This window comes from Xiphophorus couchianus, chromosome 14 (genome assembly GCF_001444195.1).
Source record: "Xiphophorus couchianus chromosome 14, X_couchianus-1.0, whole genome shotgun sequence".
NCBI classification, from domain to species: Eukaryota; Metazoa; Chordata; class Actinopteri; order Cyprinodontiformes; family Poeciliidae; genus Xiphophorus; species Xiphophorus couchianus.
In genome coordinates, this window is record NC_040241.1 from 15160990 (window position 1) to 15178972 (window position 17983).

The 17983-nt window shown below is 37.7% G+C and overlaps 1 protein-coding gene across 6 annotated transcripts in view; it reads right to left on the reverse strand.

Moving 5' to 3' along the window:
* The window catches only part of kcnip4a (potassium voltage-gated channel interacting protein 4a), a 144597-nt gene that overhangs the window by 22323 nt on the left and 104291 nt on the right, over positions 1-17983 (reverse strand). The window contains exon 1 of one of the 6 annotated variants that reach the window (XM_028039096.1): positions 9013-9607. The exons of the other annotated variants lie outside the window; for them this stretch is intronic. Coding sequence (XP_027894897.1) covers positions 9013-9124 — 112 coding nt within the window. The 5' untranslated portion in view covers positions 9125-9607. Of the gene's footprint in view, positions 1-9012; positions 9608-17983 lie in introns of those variants that run through there. 6 annotated transcript variants of the gene reach the window in all.

Sequence of the window (17983 nt, forward strand, 5' to 3'; positions counted from 1 at the left end):
TTTTCAGTTTGCAGGGACTGAAAATATGTCCCTGCAAACTTAACTTAGATATTCCTGTCTGGGACTATTGAAGCAATCTGCTACAGTAGCCATTTTCAGCTCTATTTTTAGAAAAGGAAACTTAAAAAACTCAATTTGCTTTTAATTCAATAGAAATATCAAGTATGATTAATTATTTTATCTAAGTAGTTCTGAATCAGGTATGAAAATCGATATCTCAGCTTCTTCCTTTTTCTCCATCAAACTCCCAGTTACACATTATCAAAGTCAAAATCAGAGTTGCTTCCTGACAAAGTCAAAATTATACTTTCTTCTTTTTTTTTATATATCAATGTTGAGTAATTGGCTCCAAAGCAGCTACTTGGTTTGGTCCAACATGTTTCACATTAAACCAGAACAACAGAACTTAATAAAATTATTTGATTGCATGATATTTAGGCTTGAAGCTAATGAAGCAGTCGTCAATAGAGCTTCGATTTTTAATTTAGACTCCACCATCTCTGTAAAGGTCAACTCGGCATTAGCAATAGCTTCTGCAGGAAGCCATGTTGTCCAATGACGAGATGCACAAATGCAGAGGCAAAACCATCTGGTGCAATTAATTCTAACTGAATCACCAACAGCAAAATCAGGATTTACTCAAAATGCTGTTTACTTTTTCAGTAAAAAAAGGAGGAAATGTGACAGACACTTGGCAGCTTGCAATTAGATGGAATTCAACCAGAAGCAGCTGATGAGTCTGGCAACCTGCACTGACAGAATTATCTCTTTGTGATATCAAAGTGACCTGAAGGTCTGATGTTTCACGGGTGCTACAGGCACAAACGGCCTCAATGATGAGCGCTAAAACGGGAAGGATTTTCTTTGCGGAGCCTGTATTGCCTTTTTGTTCACAGAAAGCCTCTGTCAACACCAGGCATTTTCTCACAGATGATCCCTCGGCTTCAGGCATTAAACATAATAAGGGGGAAATCTAATGATTACGTAAATCCCGCTTACACTTGTAGGTAAACCAGAAAGACGGAAATAATGTGACAATTAAAGTGTTTTCTGTTCAGAATTTAAACCATCAGCATGTTTTATCCTTTTTGACTTTTGCAAGCAATGCAAAACTATGTCACAGAATGCATCAGCCCAGTACAAATCTGTTTAATTTAATGAGGGGTGTTTGAAAGTATGAGTATAGGTGAAGCATTGTGGCAAAGCTGGATTCTTCTGATCTGCTTACAGTCAGAAGATAAAACAGCAGGCTTCGTTGCAGTGACAGACTGTCCTGAAATGTAATAAATTCCTCTATCGCTGTGCAAAATACATTCTTGCACTGCGAGATAAATGACAGCCAAAAATCCAGAACGCCAAAGATGACAACAGCAGACACGACACTTTGGCTTTTTGGAGCAGAACATTCATTCATGGCGATATGAGAAAAGTAATTTGAACACAGCGAGGAGCTGCGTAATAAGAAAGCCTGATTTCAAGATCAGATAAATCAGACAACCCAAGGAGGAGAAGGATACAGATATGCTATTTGTTCCCATTTGGTGGGCCACAAAAAAACAACAACCCCTAAACAAATAAACCTCAGAGACTGCAGTCTGGTAAAGCGATATATCATTGCTTTTATTTAATAAAAACAACCTCTGAGAATAAAATGGTTATTCATCTGACTGACAGATCGAAAGGAATGGAAAGCAGAGCCTCTGGTTTGTTCTGAAACCAAACAAATGGAGAAAACTACAGAGATCATAAATGCAAGTGCAGATTTTTGCTAAGACACATTTACTTATCTTAGGACACAAAATTTTCTTCCTCGCCATCTACAGTCAGAGATGACATGAAAGGCAAATTTTATAACTTAGAATGTGGGAACACTGGAAAGAGGCAATTACCACCACTTGTTTCCTGGTTCTGTGTCCCGAGAGTTGAATGTGTTTCGGTACAACATGTGCGTGTCAACCACAAAACAATCAACTGACGATGATTTAAGATTAGTGTCTTTATCCACAGTGAAACAAATATACAAGCTGAAAGGCCAAGTAGAGAGGAATAAGCTAGTACTGCAACAGCAGCATAAAAAGCCAGTTTGCAGTTTGCAATTGAAATCAAGTATTAAAATCTACGTTTTTGAGACAAAAATCAGGTGTTTGGCCATCACTACATTTTGGATGCCTTGGAATGTTATCTGAACTGAGAGCACTATGTTAGGTGGATGTTTTGATGCAAGAAATATTGGATAAATATTTCACAACATGATGGGTAAAAAACTTTGCATGGAAATAATTGGGAACATTTTAGAAAATCACCCATAAAGTTAAAGCTAGTGCTTAAATGATTTATGGCCCTAAAGTCAAATACAGTTGTAAGGTTATGGATGATAAAGTCAGTGTTTGCTAGTGGCCATTAAAAAGTTCTGATCACACTGTGGACTATAAATACTTTTTGGAATCCAAACTGACCTAAAAATGAATTAATGTCAGACAGTTGGCCAAAAATATATTTTAATTAAATGCATAAATATTTGATATGAGGTAAGGGAAAAAAAAAACTTTTTCAGTCTTGGAAAATTATTAATTAAAAAAAATTATTATAATTTTTCTCCAGATTTTTCAAAACTTGGGAATATGGCACTTCACTTTCCACCACAAAAGACAGGGACCAATCCTGCAAAGATAAGTGGGTATAGAAAATAGACGGCTGGAGGTCTTTTGTTGCCGTTTCTTTTTTTTTTCTACTGAAGACATTGACGTTCAACCTTTTGTATAAAATATCACAGCAATTTTTCTTTTGACTAACTGTTGAATTGTACAGTTGTAATAATAGTTTTTGGTCTTCAAAGCATTGATAAGTCGTCGCATTCTTCTGAGCACAAAAATTTGGAAAGGGAACTTTCAAAATGGCATTTTTAAGGCTTACGGCAGGCATTAAGACAGAAAAGCAATCATTTATTCTCAGATGTGTGAGACTAACTTTACTGAAGAATGGTCTAGAGACTAGGCTTCAAGGTTCCTTATGAGAAAACGTGGACGCTTATGCTGGCCATAATGACACACCATCAGAGAGTGGAAGTATTTCTTGGTATCTCAGGGAAAAGAACAGTCTATGATTTTAATTGCAATAATTTGTCAAGTTGAAGTGCTTCAGTAATAGTCCGTCAATGAAAAACCTTTCAGCAGGTACAGTGGGGAAGGTTCTTTGCCCTTTACACAATTATTTCCAAGACTGAAAGAGAGGACATCGCTGGAAGATGTTTTGTCCAACTTGAGTTTAGTGCTTTCAATACAAAACTGATTTATAAAGAAAGAGGCATTCTGTCTGATTTACTTTCAAGTGTGTCATCATTGTTCCGGAGGCTGAGAATAAACCTTTCCACTCACTTAAGTGCATTTTACTTTGACAGGACAGAACAGTGTTTACACTCAATAAGAACTGCTTGAGATCCCAAAAAATGTCCTTCAGAACATCACGTCGATTTTCTACCAAAACACACAAATTACATTCAGAGTGGCACAACGCAGCTTCCATGTGGAAAATCTTAAGTCAAAAATCTCCACAAGCAAAACTAAAATGCCCTGATGGTGAATTGGCCTCTATTACATGTTTGACAGTGAGGCTTTTAAATTGTCACTACTGTTGTGAAGAAAAGGTGCGAGATGACAGCCTGATTTATGCTCTGTAACACCAGCCAATACTACTGCAATGTTCCTCTCTCTTTTTTATGGTTATCTCTTCTTTACAGAGAAGTAGAAGTTGCCCAAAGTAGAAAATTAGCATTTTGATTTGCTGATAAAACTTTAATTACACCAGATTAATAAGTTAATATCCATCCACTTTTTTTCACGTTAGATTTCATGACATTTCTTATTTCACATTGTTACAGAAAAACAGCGTGGGCTGTAAAATATCGGCCCATCTAGACAAAAACACAGATCATAATCAGCAGTAAGGTAGGCCAATGATTACTGCATTATGCATGAGAACCCATGTCCTCGGTTTAATATGGAGAATATTCTTGCTTGATTTATGTGGCAACAAGGTTACTCATATCGCCATGTAATTAACACAATGGGCGTCTTAAATGATGATCCTGCTTGTGGAGACTTGATAGAAGCTAAACAACAAATCCATTCTAAGGTGGTGAAAGGTTTGACTGGTTTCTCTTTCAGCAACACCTTTAAGACCACAAACATCTTCTTCATCTACACCTGCTGCATGAGGTATGAATTAAGCTCAACTTAAACTCCAAAACCAATCTCATGTTAAATATCTCCAGATTGTGCTTTAAATGTAATGGCATATAGAAAAAAAAATAAAAACATCTATTCATAGGGACCATGCACTATATGAAGAACCCATTGTCATAAGCCCACTTCCTGAGCAACTTATTCGTAGAAATTCAAATATTTCTTATGTAGTCACTAGGTCGAGAACTAAATCTTTAAAGACAAGCTCGGGATTCTGCAATCTTCCACATTAGATAATTGGCTCTGATGCATCTCAAATTCCTCCCCTATCGGAATATATTATATGCGATGTTTTAATCAAAACTGACTGCTTGAATGATGATGTTCATCTTCTCTTTCCTGAGCTAAACTGACAGGTCTCTTCCTTTCAATTTGCTTTTTTCTTTCTATGTCCTTCATGTGTCTAAAGACTCCAGAGGGACCTGCCGCCAGGACGCTCAGACAAAGGTCAAATCGCTCCTCTAAATAGGCATCATGGAAAATAGCCTAAGGGTAATTGAGCTTGTCGAAAAATCCTTAAACGGATTGGCTCGTGGGTGAACATTCGCAGGCTGTAAGAGAGCTGCTTGCAACAACAACTAAAAAAACTAACTCCATCTTAAACTCAATTACCTGTTTTTAAGTCTTTTGTTAAGCAAGATGTGTTGCCAAGCTAAACATCCTCAGTTAGGTTTGATGGATGCATGGTGAATACAAACAGCTGAAATATTAAAAGCAAACTCGGCTTACTCAACTACAATGATTAAAGCTCGACTTGAAACAATCGCATAAAAATGCAGCCACTGCACTTAACAAAATGAAAAAACATGGCTCTGATGTTTTATTGTGGTGGTTCTGAAATCTATCACACACTGCTTACTTTTAACAATATTAAACTGAACATGAACAGCGTGACGATCACAGTAGGTTACTGTGTTTGAGACAAAACAAAGAGCGACTGCAGGGCGTACCATCAGGAAGATCTGATCATCTGTGACACACATCAAACCTGCTTGATCACGGTAAATACCAGAAAACAGCAGCAAAAAAGACCACTCAGTCTCGTTGCATTAAAAAGTTAGTCTTTAGGCTTTCAAACCAGACTGAACGCTGAAAAAGTAAATGGTAAACGGATTAAAATTTCTGGTCATAGAAACTCTGTTGCAAGTCCTGAATGACAGTTTTCATCATCTGTACCCAAACGGCAAAGATAACATGGATTCAAAAACTGTGTTGACAGTTTGTCTTTAATTTTTTTCTTCAGGTTATTTTCATTTCCTTCTTCTCTGACTTGAGTAAACATAAAAAGTAGCCATCCATTCTAATATTTACAGTAGATTTGTAGTATGAATGCAGGTATACAGTATGTAGGTTATAGTACTCCTTGTGACAATGTATATGGTGTTTATTGTGTCACAAAGTGGCACAAAATACTCAGATAGAATAAAACAGAAGAACAAAGCTCATGGATACGCAAGAGATCTCACTTTGATGTGAATATTAGGTCAAAACATGTTGGCTCTTTACTCAGTGAAACTACTTGCACTGGATACAGTATTCAGAAATTTTACTCAAGTAAAGTGAAAGGTACAACGCAGTAAAACTACTCCCAGAGGTACATTGTGTTACTATCTACCTCTGAACATGTGTTCATGCTAATACCAGCACACAGATAAAATGGCAATCTACCGGGGTTGGTTGCCTCGTTGATCTCCACGTCTCATTCACTCAAACACAAATGGGATAGACTGTCTCTAAACATGTTAGAAAAATTAAGTAAATGGTAAACAGTAAAAAAACAAAACAAACAAACAAAAATCATTCATGTATCATTTTCCACACCAGGTTAAGGAAAACCAAGCTACAATTACTTTTTAACACCATTCGTAAGGCAGGCAGCGGGAGCATAAACTCTTTTGCTGCCTGTATTTACAGTTGAACGCTTTGGTGAGTGCAGAGTCTGATGCAACGACCTTGTTAAGGTTCTGAGAAAATAAAAGCATGTCAGTGAAAGGGAGAGGCTGATGATAAACTTCCTTTCCAGTCTTTGCAGCAGAGGAACAGAGGAAAATCCCTGCTGGAATTTCAATGTGCTTATCTGCTCTGACTCAATTTTTACAAAGCGTACAGTTTCATTTAGCAGCCAACTGACGCTATACAGTAATCTGAGCAATGTAAAACACATGGGGGACATGCTTTTCAGCTTGCTGCCTCTGTGCTGTTACCATTTCAAATCTGAAGCCCAGCTGTGAAGCCCCCCAAAACATTTACTCCTGAGTCTTTTCAAGTACTATCTTCTTCCCCCCAGAGGCCCCCATGGAGCTGCTCAGGTGGCCGAGAGTGGAGAGACGTGATCGGACTGGGCAGCGTCCAGCTGTGCACACATCGCTCAGTGTGAATGCCAAGCAGAGCATGCATTTTCAATGTAACTGTGTCCATAGGGAATTGAATAAAAACAACAAAAAGGTATAAAAACTCTGAGGTACGACACGAGGTAATGTTGCCACAAATCTTGGATTTATGAATAAGTGAAGAACATAAATAATTGTGCTTAAAACTAACCGCAGTTGTAACTGATGAAAGTATGAATTCTGCTCTTCACCAGCAAATCCTGCAGCACAATGTCTTCTTGACCTTCTGGTCAGAAGTATTTTAGTTATGAAGCTCCAGATCAGACCAACAAATCCAACATGGAACAACCCCAAGAGGTTTTTCCATGTCCTAGTCAAAGTTCAAGCTTAAATTCCACTAAGATGCTGTGTTTCAATTTTAACAGGGAGTTCAGGCTCAGAAAACAATCAGTGTTGACTCAAAAGTCAGTGTTTAAAAAGCCAGTTTTTAGTGTGCTAAAAAAGATTTCTTTAGAAATGTGAAACACTGACTGCAAAATACTGGCTATGCTTCAAACACGTAAAGGAGACCATGAAAGCAAAATCAAGAATCTTCAGGTGTGTAGAGCTGTAAAGAAAAACTGAGCATGTATAAATGATCAACAAAGTTAAAATGTCTGCAAACTCTAAGTCAAGAAATGACAGAGATGCATTTGTTACTGGTGGCAATAAAAGCGTTACGGTGAAATAACATTTTCTATTTTAATATATTTAACATCCATGTTGGCAGGTCAATCCTGTCATTACATAAAATATAAAACCTATTAGAGAAATTCAACAACATGAACATGAGGATGTAGTCAACAATTTGACAAACTGAATATACCTCAATATTTAAAATCAGATCAGGACTTGATAATTAAAATATGTTCGCCAGAAGCTTAGTCATTGCAACTTCATTCATATCATCCACAATCGATATCCCATGCACAAAAACGTAGCCATAATATTAAGAAAATCAAAATGTCCATCATATGTGATGTTTAGCTGTCATAGTTACTGACACATCTACTGATAGAGATACGTAAGCAGCAATAAAATAAATTAATCTTTTTACTAAAGATGTATGAGCTGTAAAAAATGTAGATGATGTGTTATTTTAATTTTAATATGAGCATTTAATGGAGAGAGATACTGTGTTAAGATATTGTTTTTACAAAATAGCCGACACTACAGTTTCTATCAAACTAATATAATCTGGGTATTATTAACATATAATAAATGCTGAGACTTAAATTTCCTTTGAAGAGTAGATAAGTTTGAACAAAATGGTAAAGTCTTTTATCTTTTACTTGAGTGATTAAAAAAATAAGACAAAATGACCAGAAATTATTTTTTGTAAATTCTTTAAACAGAAAATTACCTACAATAAAATAAATGCCATTTTAAATATGCATAAAAGAACCATTTGAAGAAATCTATATAATCAAAGTCCCATTTTCATGCCACTGAAATACTTCCAGTAAACATAGTAGTAAGATTATATTTTTAAGCACTGTTGGCTTGATTTTTATCACACTTACTATTAAATCACCTTAAGACCATTGTTATTAAACAGATCTGTGATGTCACACTCAAAACTATTCACCTCACAGTGAAAAATAATTTCAGCCTCGTTTTAAATCCCATTCCTCATCTTTCACTCTCTCCCTTTCTATTCCACAGCCGGTTTTCTTTCTCCAGATGACATGATTGGAAACGCATGCAGACATCAATTCCTCAACCGTCTGCTTGCCAAGCTCCATGATTTCAGGGACTTTCTGAAAGTAATGAGACTTTGGGACGTGTGTGAAAAACGGATCGCGTCGACAGGCGAAACAGAAGCAGGGAGGGAGGCTTCATGTCAAGCGTTAGCTCCCTGCAGAAGTCTATATGTTGGGAAAGCAACTTGTATCTGTTTAATGAAGCATATGAAAAGAGTTTCAATGAAATGTCTTTCCTTTTGAAATAGCTCCATAAAAACACGTCTCTCAGCTCGGGTCACAAAAGCTTGGTCCTTAAAGCTGCTGCAGCATTTGATGTATCATTCTAAGTAGACGAAGCTAAAACATGTTTATTGAGAAGTTCTCAAGGAAGCTGGTTTTAAAAAGTTTGCAAAGTGTTTTTAAAAAAAGGCTAAAAATTAGGATATTCTCAAGAGTTTGGATCTGCAGGATAACTTCTCACCTCAAGGCACATTATAAGCTCAAAGAAAGCAGGATTTCTGACACATTTCCTGTTTTAATATTAAAATAAAATATGATTTGGTTCTTATAAATCTGGCATATTTTTGAGGATTTAAAAAAAACAAATAAACCCTATAACTTAAAGAAACACACAAGAATCCAGGGTGGCAGTGTTTACATTCATTTCTATCTTTCTCCTTAAGTCCCTTGTTCTCGCCCTCATCCTCTGAGTCTTACCCTCTGAGAAGCTGATGAGCCCCAGGATGTGCAGGAGCTTGATGGAAGCGAACACTAGCACCACAATGCCCACCGTCTGCAGTCCTTCTGTCTCCCAGATGGCACTCAGCATCGCTCCACCCTCCGCCCACTCTGGGCCACCATACCCCGACCCAAACCCGGAGCCCAAGCCGGCCTCTTCCCCTTCCGAGCCGTCGCCAGGACCAGGACTAGGACCAGGACCAGGACCAGCACTCCCACCCGGTCCTGCACTCCAGTTCCCCTGCACCCACTCCAGCGCTGCCCCAGCCTGCGAGCACCGGCCGGGCGAGTCCCAGCACCCTCCCTCTACCCCTCTGCTCCCTAAATCCAGTCTGGGGTCAGGTTAAGCCGAGCCCACTCCCTTCCGGTTAAGAGCCAGACAAGAAGAATCATAAACTCACAAAGAAGTCGGTTAAAAGTTAGAATAGATGACCTTTAAAAGTCCACGTCTTCCCCCTCAAATGAGAGAAGTGGCAGCTGTGTAAAAGCAGGACAGAGGAAAATCTGGCTCCTTCCTGACAGTTTATGGCTTTCTGCTGCTCCTCCACGCGAACACCCTGCCTCTCTGCGATGTAAAGGGGAGGGAAGATGAGAGGGAGTGGATTTGAGCGAGGGAGCGGTGAAGGGAGGGCAGCGGCAAGAGGCGCTCTGCAAGAACTTCTCTATGGAAGTGCTTAAATTAACTTCAACTGCAGCTCCTGAAATATGAAAGGGAGCCCAGAAAGTGTCACAAGATTATAATATCATCGTTGACTACTGTGCTGTTTAGCCATATTAATAAATCAAGTAAATGGTGCGCTTCTGTGGTTGCAGAAAGGACTGAGGAAGCAGAAAACAGGGAACAAAAAGATGAAAGTGAGCACGATAATTGCATTTGAACAAACAGACCATTCTGAAAAACATGCATGTTAATCAATCATGCACAACTCACTTACAACAGTTGATAACACAATGTTTTTGTCAGCTCATCTAAAAAGGAAGCTCAAAGTGAGAGCAAACAAACACATTTAAAAATAAAATATTTTTTAAAAAGTGTATATTTGGGGGGAAAAAAATGTCTGAGGTGAGTCAGAAAGTGTCTGCTGAAACAGGTTTCATTAAAACAGCTGATTTTACCTTAAGTCCACCTGCATGAAGTAGACAGAAAAGGAAAACCAGACACAGAAAGTGGCTCAATGAGAGAAAGTGGCTGATTTATGTGGTTAGTATTTGGCAACAAAGGAAAGAAAATACTACCATCTGCTGGCCTTCTCCAGAGAGTCTGTTTTCTCCTAATCCACAGTGATTTCTCTACAAGTGCATATTAATAAATGAGAATATTACAGAAAAGTAATGTAATTTAAAGATTCTGTTAAAAAGGCAAAAACGTCCAACATGGCATTACAGTCATAAAGTGACACGCTTCAAGTGTGTCTTCCTGTTAGTTCTGATGTTGATGACTTAATTCTGTACAAAATCCAAAATGCAGGTTGTCAGCAATTTGAATATTAGACGAGGGCAATAAAAAGGAATATTTAAAACAGAAATGTTATGACCCAACATCAGTCAACATCAGAAGGAAGATGTCTGACTCAGCAGACAGTCGATGACAGCGTCCACCGACTGTCTGGTCAATGGCCGTTCTATTACTTCTTGTTTTCTTCACAAGGAGAAATAGACAAAAGACAGGCCATTGCTAAAGAAGCTCACAGTGCAAAAGCATATTAGAGGAAAATTTAGTAGAAGGAAAAAAAAATCTTTAAGAAAAAACACTTAAAGAAGCAACAGGGAGAACCTCGGCGTGGATATGACTGTGAAGTAAACCCCACTCACAAGGAACAGACTGCAGAGCTGCGAGAGCCACAGCATGTGGGCTCCAACTGTATTAAACCTCTCTGGAACCAGAGACAATGTAAGTATGTTCCCTCGGCAAACCAAAAACAAAGAATTACATGTAACAAAAACATAATCAAAGTTAACAGCAACTTGAAATTTGAACTTTTTATTCATATTTCAATGTACTGCAATGCACCATTTCTAAAAGTATCTAAAACATACTTTCAAACTTTTTAAAAATGTTTTCTGAGTAAAATAAGTAGCTCTTTATGGCTGGAACAACAATATGTCTGCACTCTATTTGATTATTTTGACTGCTCTGCTTTCCCATCCTTGCTTCAGTCACACAACCCTGTTGTAAAATGCAAAAAAAAAACAACCTCCCAGCTTAACTGCAATCATCACTGCAGAATATTATGTTGCCTCCCTGAAAGGAATCGTAACTCACCGCTTATTCAATTGCCCTGTGATAAACGATGCATGGATGGAAAAGCTAACAAACACATTTTATTTACATTCAGCGGCCCAGACCTGGTCTACGCTCCAAACCACATCACACAAAGGAACGCAAGATAGGTTGGATTCTGCTTTTCTTCGATCAAATATTTTTCACATTGAAGAGGTGAAGTAAAACAAAAACGTAAAGAAATGCACCGGATAGTGCAGAAAACACCTGAACTGTAACTTTTTCTGGGTGCAGTCTATCTAACACTGGGGCTTAAAACTACTTTAAAAGACTTTCTCCCTGCTAGTTGTTGAAGGGACAAGTATTAGGACTCCTACACTGGATGGAAAAGCAGTAAGAAAATTTTGATTTAAGTATTTTTCGCTATGCAAATACATCTGATTATAAAATCCAACACTACGAGTTTCATTTTTTGAAATGCTGTTAGTTTTACAAAAGTCATCTGCCTTTGTGTTCTTTTGGGTCAGCAGAGGTCTTTTCCTCAGAACTCTCATAGATGGCATTTTTGCCATATACAAATTTTCTTACAACAAATAGTTCAACATTTAGCAAGGGGGAGGAGGGCTGCAATCACATCGAGCCAGGTTGTGTTGAAAAGCTTATTAAAACGTAACACAAAAAGACCTAAGGTTAGATTTTATGTTAAATAATCAGTCATTGTGACATTTAAGTATGACAATTTAAAACTCTTCACGTAAGAATGATTAGACTGATGAAAACATGAACTTTTCCTGCAATCAAACCACACTGAAATCCAACATGTTTCCATTTGTTGGGCAAGTCCTTTATCTTAGACACACAGCAGCAGCTTCACTCACAAAACCAAGATATTTTACTATTCTGCTTTTCATGGCAGGTAGAAACCAATTTGAAACCACATTCTTCTGAACAAATTGCTCCTGTGAACAGAAGGTACACTAAATGCAATAAATACTGGGAACTACTGTTAATCACCATTTTCTTGCAAACATTGTTTCTTCTGTATGATTTTGAAAGCAAATTTGAGGAAAACAGCAGAAAATTGAGATAAAACCTAAATTGAGCAGCATTAGCTTTATACCTACCTTTATTTACGGCTATAATAAACTGTGGTGTTTAACTTCTAGTATTATTTTGTTCCACACAGCTACTAAATGTAGATACTAAGTACCACCAAACAATTCAATTTCCATAATTCAACAAGTTTTATCTGTCCTATAGCTTAGAGCAACACTCAGTGAAAAAATTATTTCAGCAAAAATAAAGTAGCTTTCATTAAAAGCATCATCAATCAAAGTGAAGCCGGTGTGCCGGACGAGCAGAGATGAGGTCGTCTTGTTGTTTACACATCAGCTTAAGCTCAAAGTTTGATATAATTAGGTGGCACCTGTAGGGGGTTTGCTCAGGCATGCAAAGCAGCAGTAAGCATCCAGTCTGTTTTTTTTCCCTAACGCAAAATAAATGAGGTTGTCATACTTACAGAGGTGGCGCCTACGAGGGGGTTGGCAATTATGTGTTGTGAACCAAAGCAACCCTCGGTGAAGCGGCATGGGCAATCAGGCATGGAGTGCCATGGGGTGACTGATACCACTGAGTTATTTGTGGGCTCACGCCGCAATTGTCTCTCTGTACATAAAAATTTGTCATTTTCATCTCTTTACCCTTTTTTATGCTAAAACAATAGATGGGACGAAAACCTGAACATGGATGACTCGACTGATTTCAGCTCATCCTATTCACTGTGGATCACTTTCAGCTTCTAGAAACCTCTCTCTCAGGACCAGAGCTGGTCCTCACACAGGGACAAAGCTTGGAAGAATGCCCAGCAGAGACTATTCATCCTGTGGCAAATCAAGAAGCAACATTTCACAGATGCTGCTGGTCGTCTTCTACAGTACACTGCCATTATTCAGTCTGTCCTGTGTTTGTCCAAACAGGACAGGTCCACTCCAAACTGCGACAAATAATAATAATAATGTCTACATTAAAGTAAGAAGCAGACTGTCAGTGTCTGCAGCAAAATACTGCAGATCTTGTGGAGTGTAGTCTCCCGTGCCATCATCTGTTGGGCTAGCAGCACCAGAGCCAGAGACTTAAAAAGGCTAAGCAAGCTAATAAAGAAGGCTGGCTAATGGGGAACATTGAGAGCTTCTTGTGAAAAGGATGATTCTTCATAAAATAAGAAATTACAGACCACATCCTCTTTATGAGACTATTACACAACACCAGATTGTTCTCAAAGGCTTCGCTGTATACCTGACTGCTACAGGAGGATCCTTTCCCCCCACCGCATCTACAACTTCTTAAAACAAATTCATAATGTGAGTTATAACATTTAAATTCCTTCTGTGATTAATAAGGTATTTCTAAAATAAATTTAATTCATATAATTCTCTGTTAAAGTGAGGCCTGACCAGGTCAATTTATTGGTTTGTAAAAAAGTACAGTAAGAAAGTTCTGAAAATGTTCATTTAAAGAGAGTATAGAAAGTGATTGCAGTAAAACAGAGCTGAAAGTACTCCAGATGTTGTCACTTAAAACAGAAACATTGAGGCATTTTTGTTGTGATGAGATCAACAGTGTGTAACTGTGAAGTAAACTACATAATACCTCCCCTTTAAACCTATTTATTAAATTAAAATTATTTATGTTATGGATAGAATTGTTGTCACTGTATGTGCGCTTAAGCAGCAGTAGGTCTGTGTTTTACGGAGCCCCTAAGGGGACATGGAGAGAAAAAAAAAGGAAAGAAATCCCGACTTATTATCTCGAGATCCCGACTTATTATCTCGAGATCCCGACTTATTATCTCGAGATCCCGACTTATTATCTCGAGATCCCGAGATCCCGACTTATTATCTCGAGATCCCGACTTATTATCTCGAGATCCCGACTTATTATCTCGAGATCCCGACATCAGTACATAACGACCTAATCACAGTGATGGAGGACACCCACCCATGATTTTTATTTCGAGCTTGGGCTTCAGAATAAACACATTAAATCAGTGCTTGACAGCAGACATGGATTTAGTATTAGTGAGAGACATCTGAAGAGAGTTTTCAGAGCGCGGGGACTCATTCGGTGCAAGTCCTTTTCCGACTTGGCAGTTTTGGTAGAATTCATTAATAACCAGCTACAGTCCTCTGGACAGCTTCACGGTTACCGATGGATGTACGCTAAATTGCATGTGCATGATATCCTCCTCTGGGACATCTCTGGACCGCAGAAAATGATATAAGTCGTCCTCCATAATCAATGTAGACACACTCCCCCACGTTTACCGCATAAAAACATGCCTTTCCCCCCCAAAAAAGTAACTCGCGATTTTTCAGAAATGTCGCGGGATCTCGAGATAATAAGTCGGGATAATAAGTCGGGATCTCGAGATAATAAGTCGGGATAATAAGTCGGGATCTCGAGATAATAAGTCGGGATCTCGGGATCTCGAGATAATAAGTCGGGATCTCGAGATAATAAGTCGGGATCTCGAGATAATAAGTCGGGATTTCTTTCCTTTTTTTTTCTCTCCATGTCCCCTTAGGGGCTCCGTAGTGTTTGGAAGGAAATTCATAGTTACATAATTTTGTACAATGTAAACACCAAGACAACATAAACCAGGGTAATTTTATTCAAGATTACCATACAGGCCAGAGTCTACTTTAGATTAGACAATATGGTCAATATTTTTGACCAGTCAGCAGCTCAAACTCATATTACTTTGTTCTCTCAGGGATTTGGAGCCTCTTGTTTGTGAATATTTTCTTTGTGCTGTTGTTGGATTGCTTGGGCTAAGCATACTCTCATTTTTCTCAACCAATAGGTCGGTAGGAAAACTAACTACATAAAGAAAATAGTAACAAAACCTTTGAACATCAGCCACAAATCAAGATTAATACAGACGTTTCATAGGACTAAGAAGCTGAATATATTTGTGCTGAAGTAAAATGACAACGTCTGTCCTGCAGCAGTTCTACCCAGATTGTTCATCATAGTGTTACAGGGAAAAGTCAATGCCTTGATGAAAAGGACAGTAGCACAAAGCTTGCTGCAATGTGCTTTAGCAGATAACATTGACCTGCTCGTCTCCCTGTTTTTTCCAACATCAACCCCACTGTTGCTATCAGTAAAGGCAACATGTTGCGACACAGAGCAGGACATCTGGTTTCTCTGGAGACAGCTTGTCATGTAATTTACAGTGGAGTATCCTTGAGAAGCAAAGTGCCAGTGATGATTAACCTTTAGGTGCAAAAGGCAGTGTGAAACAAGCATTAGCTGGGGACAGTAAATGTAGTGGTGCAAAGGTGAAATGAAATGGCAGAGAGAAAACAGGAAGGCTGGAGCCACTGTCCGCACATTAAATATGTACAGCACAGTTCACCAGCAAGACAGAGAGGAAATCAATACAAGTGGAATATTTGCTATGAGGTTATGTAATTGCAGATATGAAAGTGTCTAATAGCTGCTTCTGTTTTATCAGCACTACTACAACAGTAGATGCATCTCCTTTGAAGGAGTCCCACTGATCTGTTTAAACACAAATACTGTAAAATTTTCACAGAGGTAAAAAAAGTCAAGGCAACAGAGCTGAAAATATGCATAATACATTTTTTTTGTACAACTTATTTCTTGTAAATGAGGTTTTGTGGAAAGTTGTTTTTTACTATAGTAATGTGCTCTTGGCAAGCTGAGATTTTGAGGAAATAATGACTAGCAGCCATCTTATGCCTATATCAGAGCAGCGCAGGAACACTTTCAAATGCTCCCTTTTTTCGAGATCTTCTAACAAAGAATTTGTTACTTCACAAACATGAAGTGAGTGCAGCTCAAAATGGCACTGAAGTGAATGAAAGATGCAACCTGAATTTTTAAGAGGGAACGAGTTTTTGATATCCAGTTGAGACAAGGTGTGGAAGCTGAAGCTTAATGAATTCTAATTTTCCCTCAGACCTTTTTAGAAGAGGTTCACCTGTTGCCCCTGAAGTAAGTCATGTTTCCTAATCTTATATGCTTAATCAGATATTGGATATATTTCAAAGAAACATCAGCCTTACAGTGATTTCAAAATGTAGATGATATAAAAGTAATTTTGAAAGACAAATCTGGTAAAGTCTAGGTTTCAAATAATGTTGAAAAACATACATCACTGATAATAATTGACTATTGTCAGCACTTGTATATTATTTTAAATTTTAATTCTGATTTGATTAGAGAATATACCCTTCTTCACATTGGAGTAATGAATTAGTTCAGAAAGTTTAGGTGATGAACTATTTTAACCTGAATAGTTCAATATAATTCTTACTAATAATGGACTGGTACAAAACTCTGTGCTTTTAATGGAACCAGTATGTATGAATAATGGAGTTTTTACAAAAAAAAGCAACGTGATCATAAAACATTTTACCAAGCATTTAGTTCACCACTGCAACCGAGCGTCACAACAATATAATGAATGGCAAAAACATCTAATTGAAACCTTCTGGTTTTGAGTTGCTTTTTCTTTCATAAATGTAGTAAAGTACCCTGTGTTAAATAAATGCCTATGTAATCAAAATCAGATTCATTTCTGCAGAGAGCTATCTGTTCACACATCCTTCCAAGTGACGTAAAATAGTGCTGTATAAGAGCTTTCCAAATAAACTAACCAAAAATAAAAAATGTCATATTATACAGAATATGGCAAAATTCTAAAAGGTTTTTGAAACCATTTCTGCAGAGAAACAAAAATATATCTGGCTCAGTGGACTCCTGAGGTAATTTTTAAACAATTTTAATAATCTATGTTTGGAAATAATGGGATGCCTTATTTTGATTTAATTGTGTGGAGACATTCATTGCTGGAAGAGTATTAAATTAGATATTATAATTTATCTATTTGGTCCATGAATCTAATAAGGAACTGAGTAAGATAACACTAATAAGCAAAGAAGATATTAATGAGAAACAGTTTTAGAGACAATTAAAAAGTAGGACAAAAAATGGGGGGGAAATCAGTAAGTACAATATCAAAGATTTTAATATCACCCCAAAAAACATTTAATTATGTGAAGCCCTGTGGAGGAAAAACCTCAGCAATTTAATGAGCCAACAAGTCTCTAAAATTCAAGGCAAATGTAGATGAACTATCTTCTGCAGGACCTGCAGTGTTTTCAGCTCCAGTAAGAGTGAAGAATCACACCAAGGCTTGGAATAATACATAGCGCCATGGTTTTGTTGTACAGGTTTTGTGTTATATTGGGAAGTGTCAAAGTTATGTGAGAATTCTGCACAAACACAGGAACAGAGAGGACATGAAGCTACAACAGTACACGGAATAAACTAGTATTGTCACTGAACCCATTCTAAGTAACATAGATTCATGTCTAATAGTCTAAATCCACTAAGGCCATGTGTTCTTACATTTTATTCCACTTAGAGTGTAAGCAGTCAGGTATACTTTAAGAAGAAGGGCAACTATTCAATTCAGTAAGATTTAGATTGTTTTTATAGCACTATTTATTAAATGTATAAACAAGCCTGCTGAGTCTGAAAGACAGCTTTATTTCTTCGGACCACCTGGTCCTGATGAAAACTACCTTTCTCAGAGATCATATCCAAAATTATAGATTTTTGTTCTGCAAGTTATATAGCCAAGCTCATAAAATATAACTAATTTTGTACACATGAAACTTTGTTGACAAGTTACCA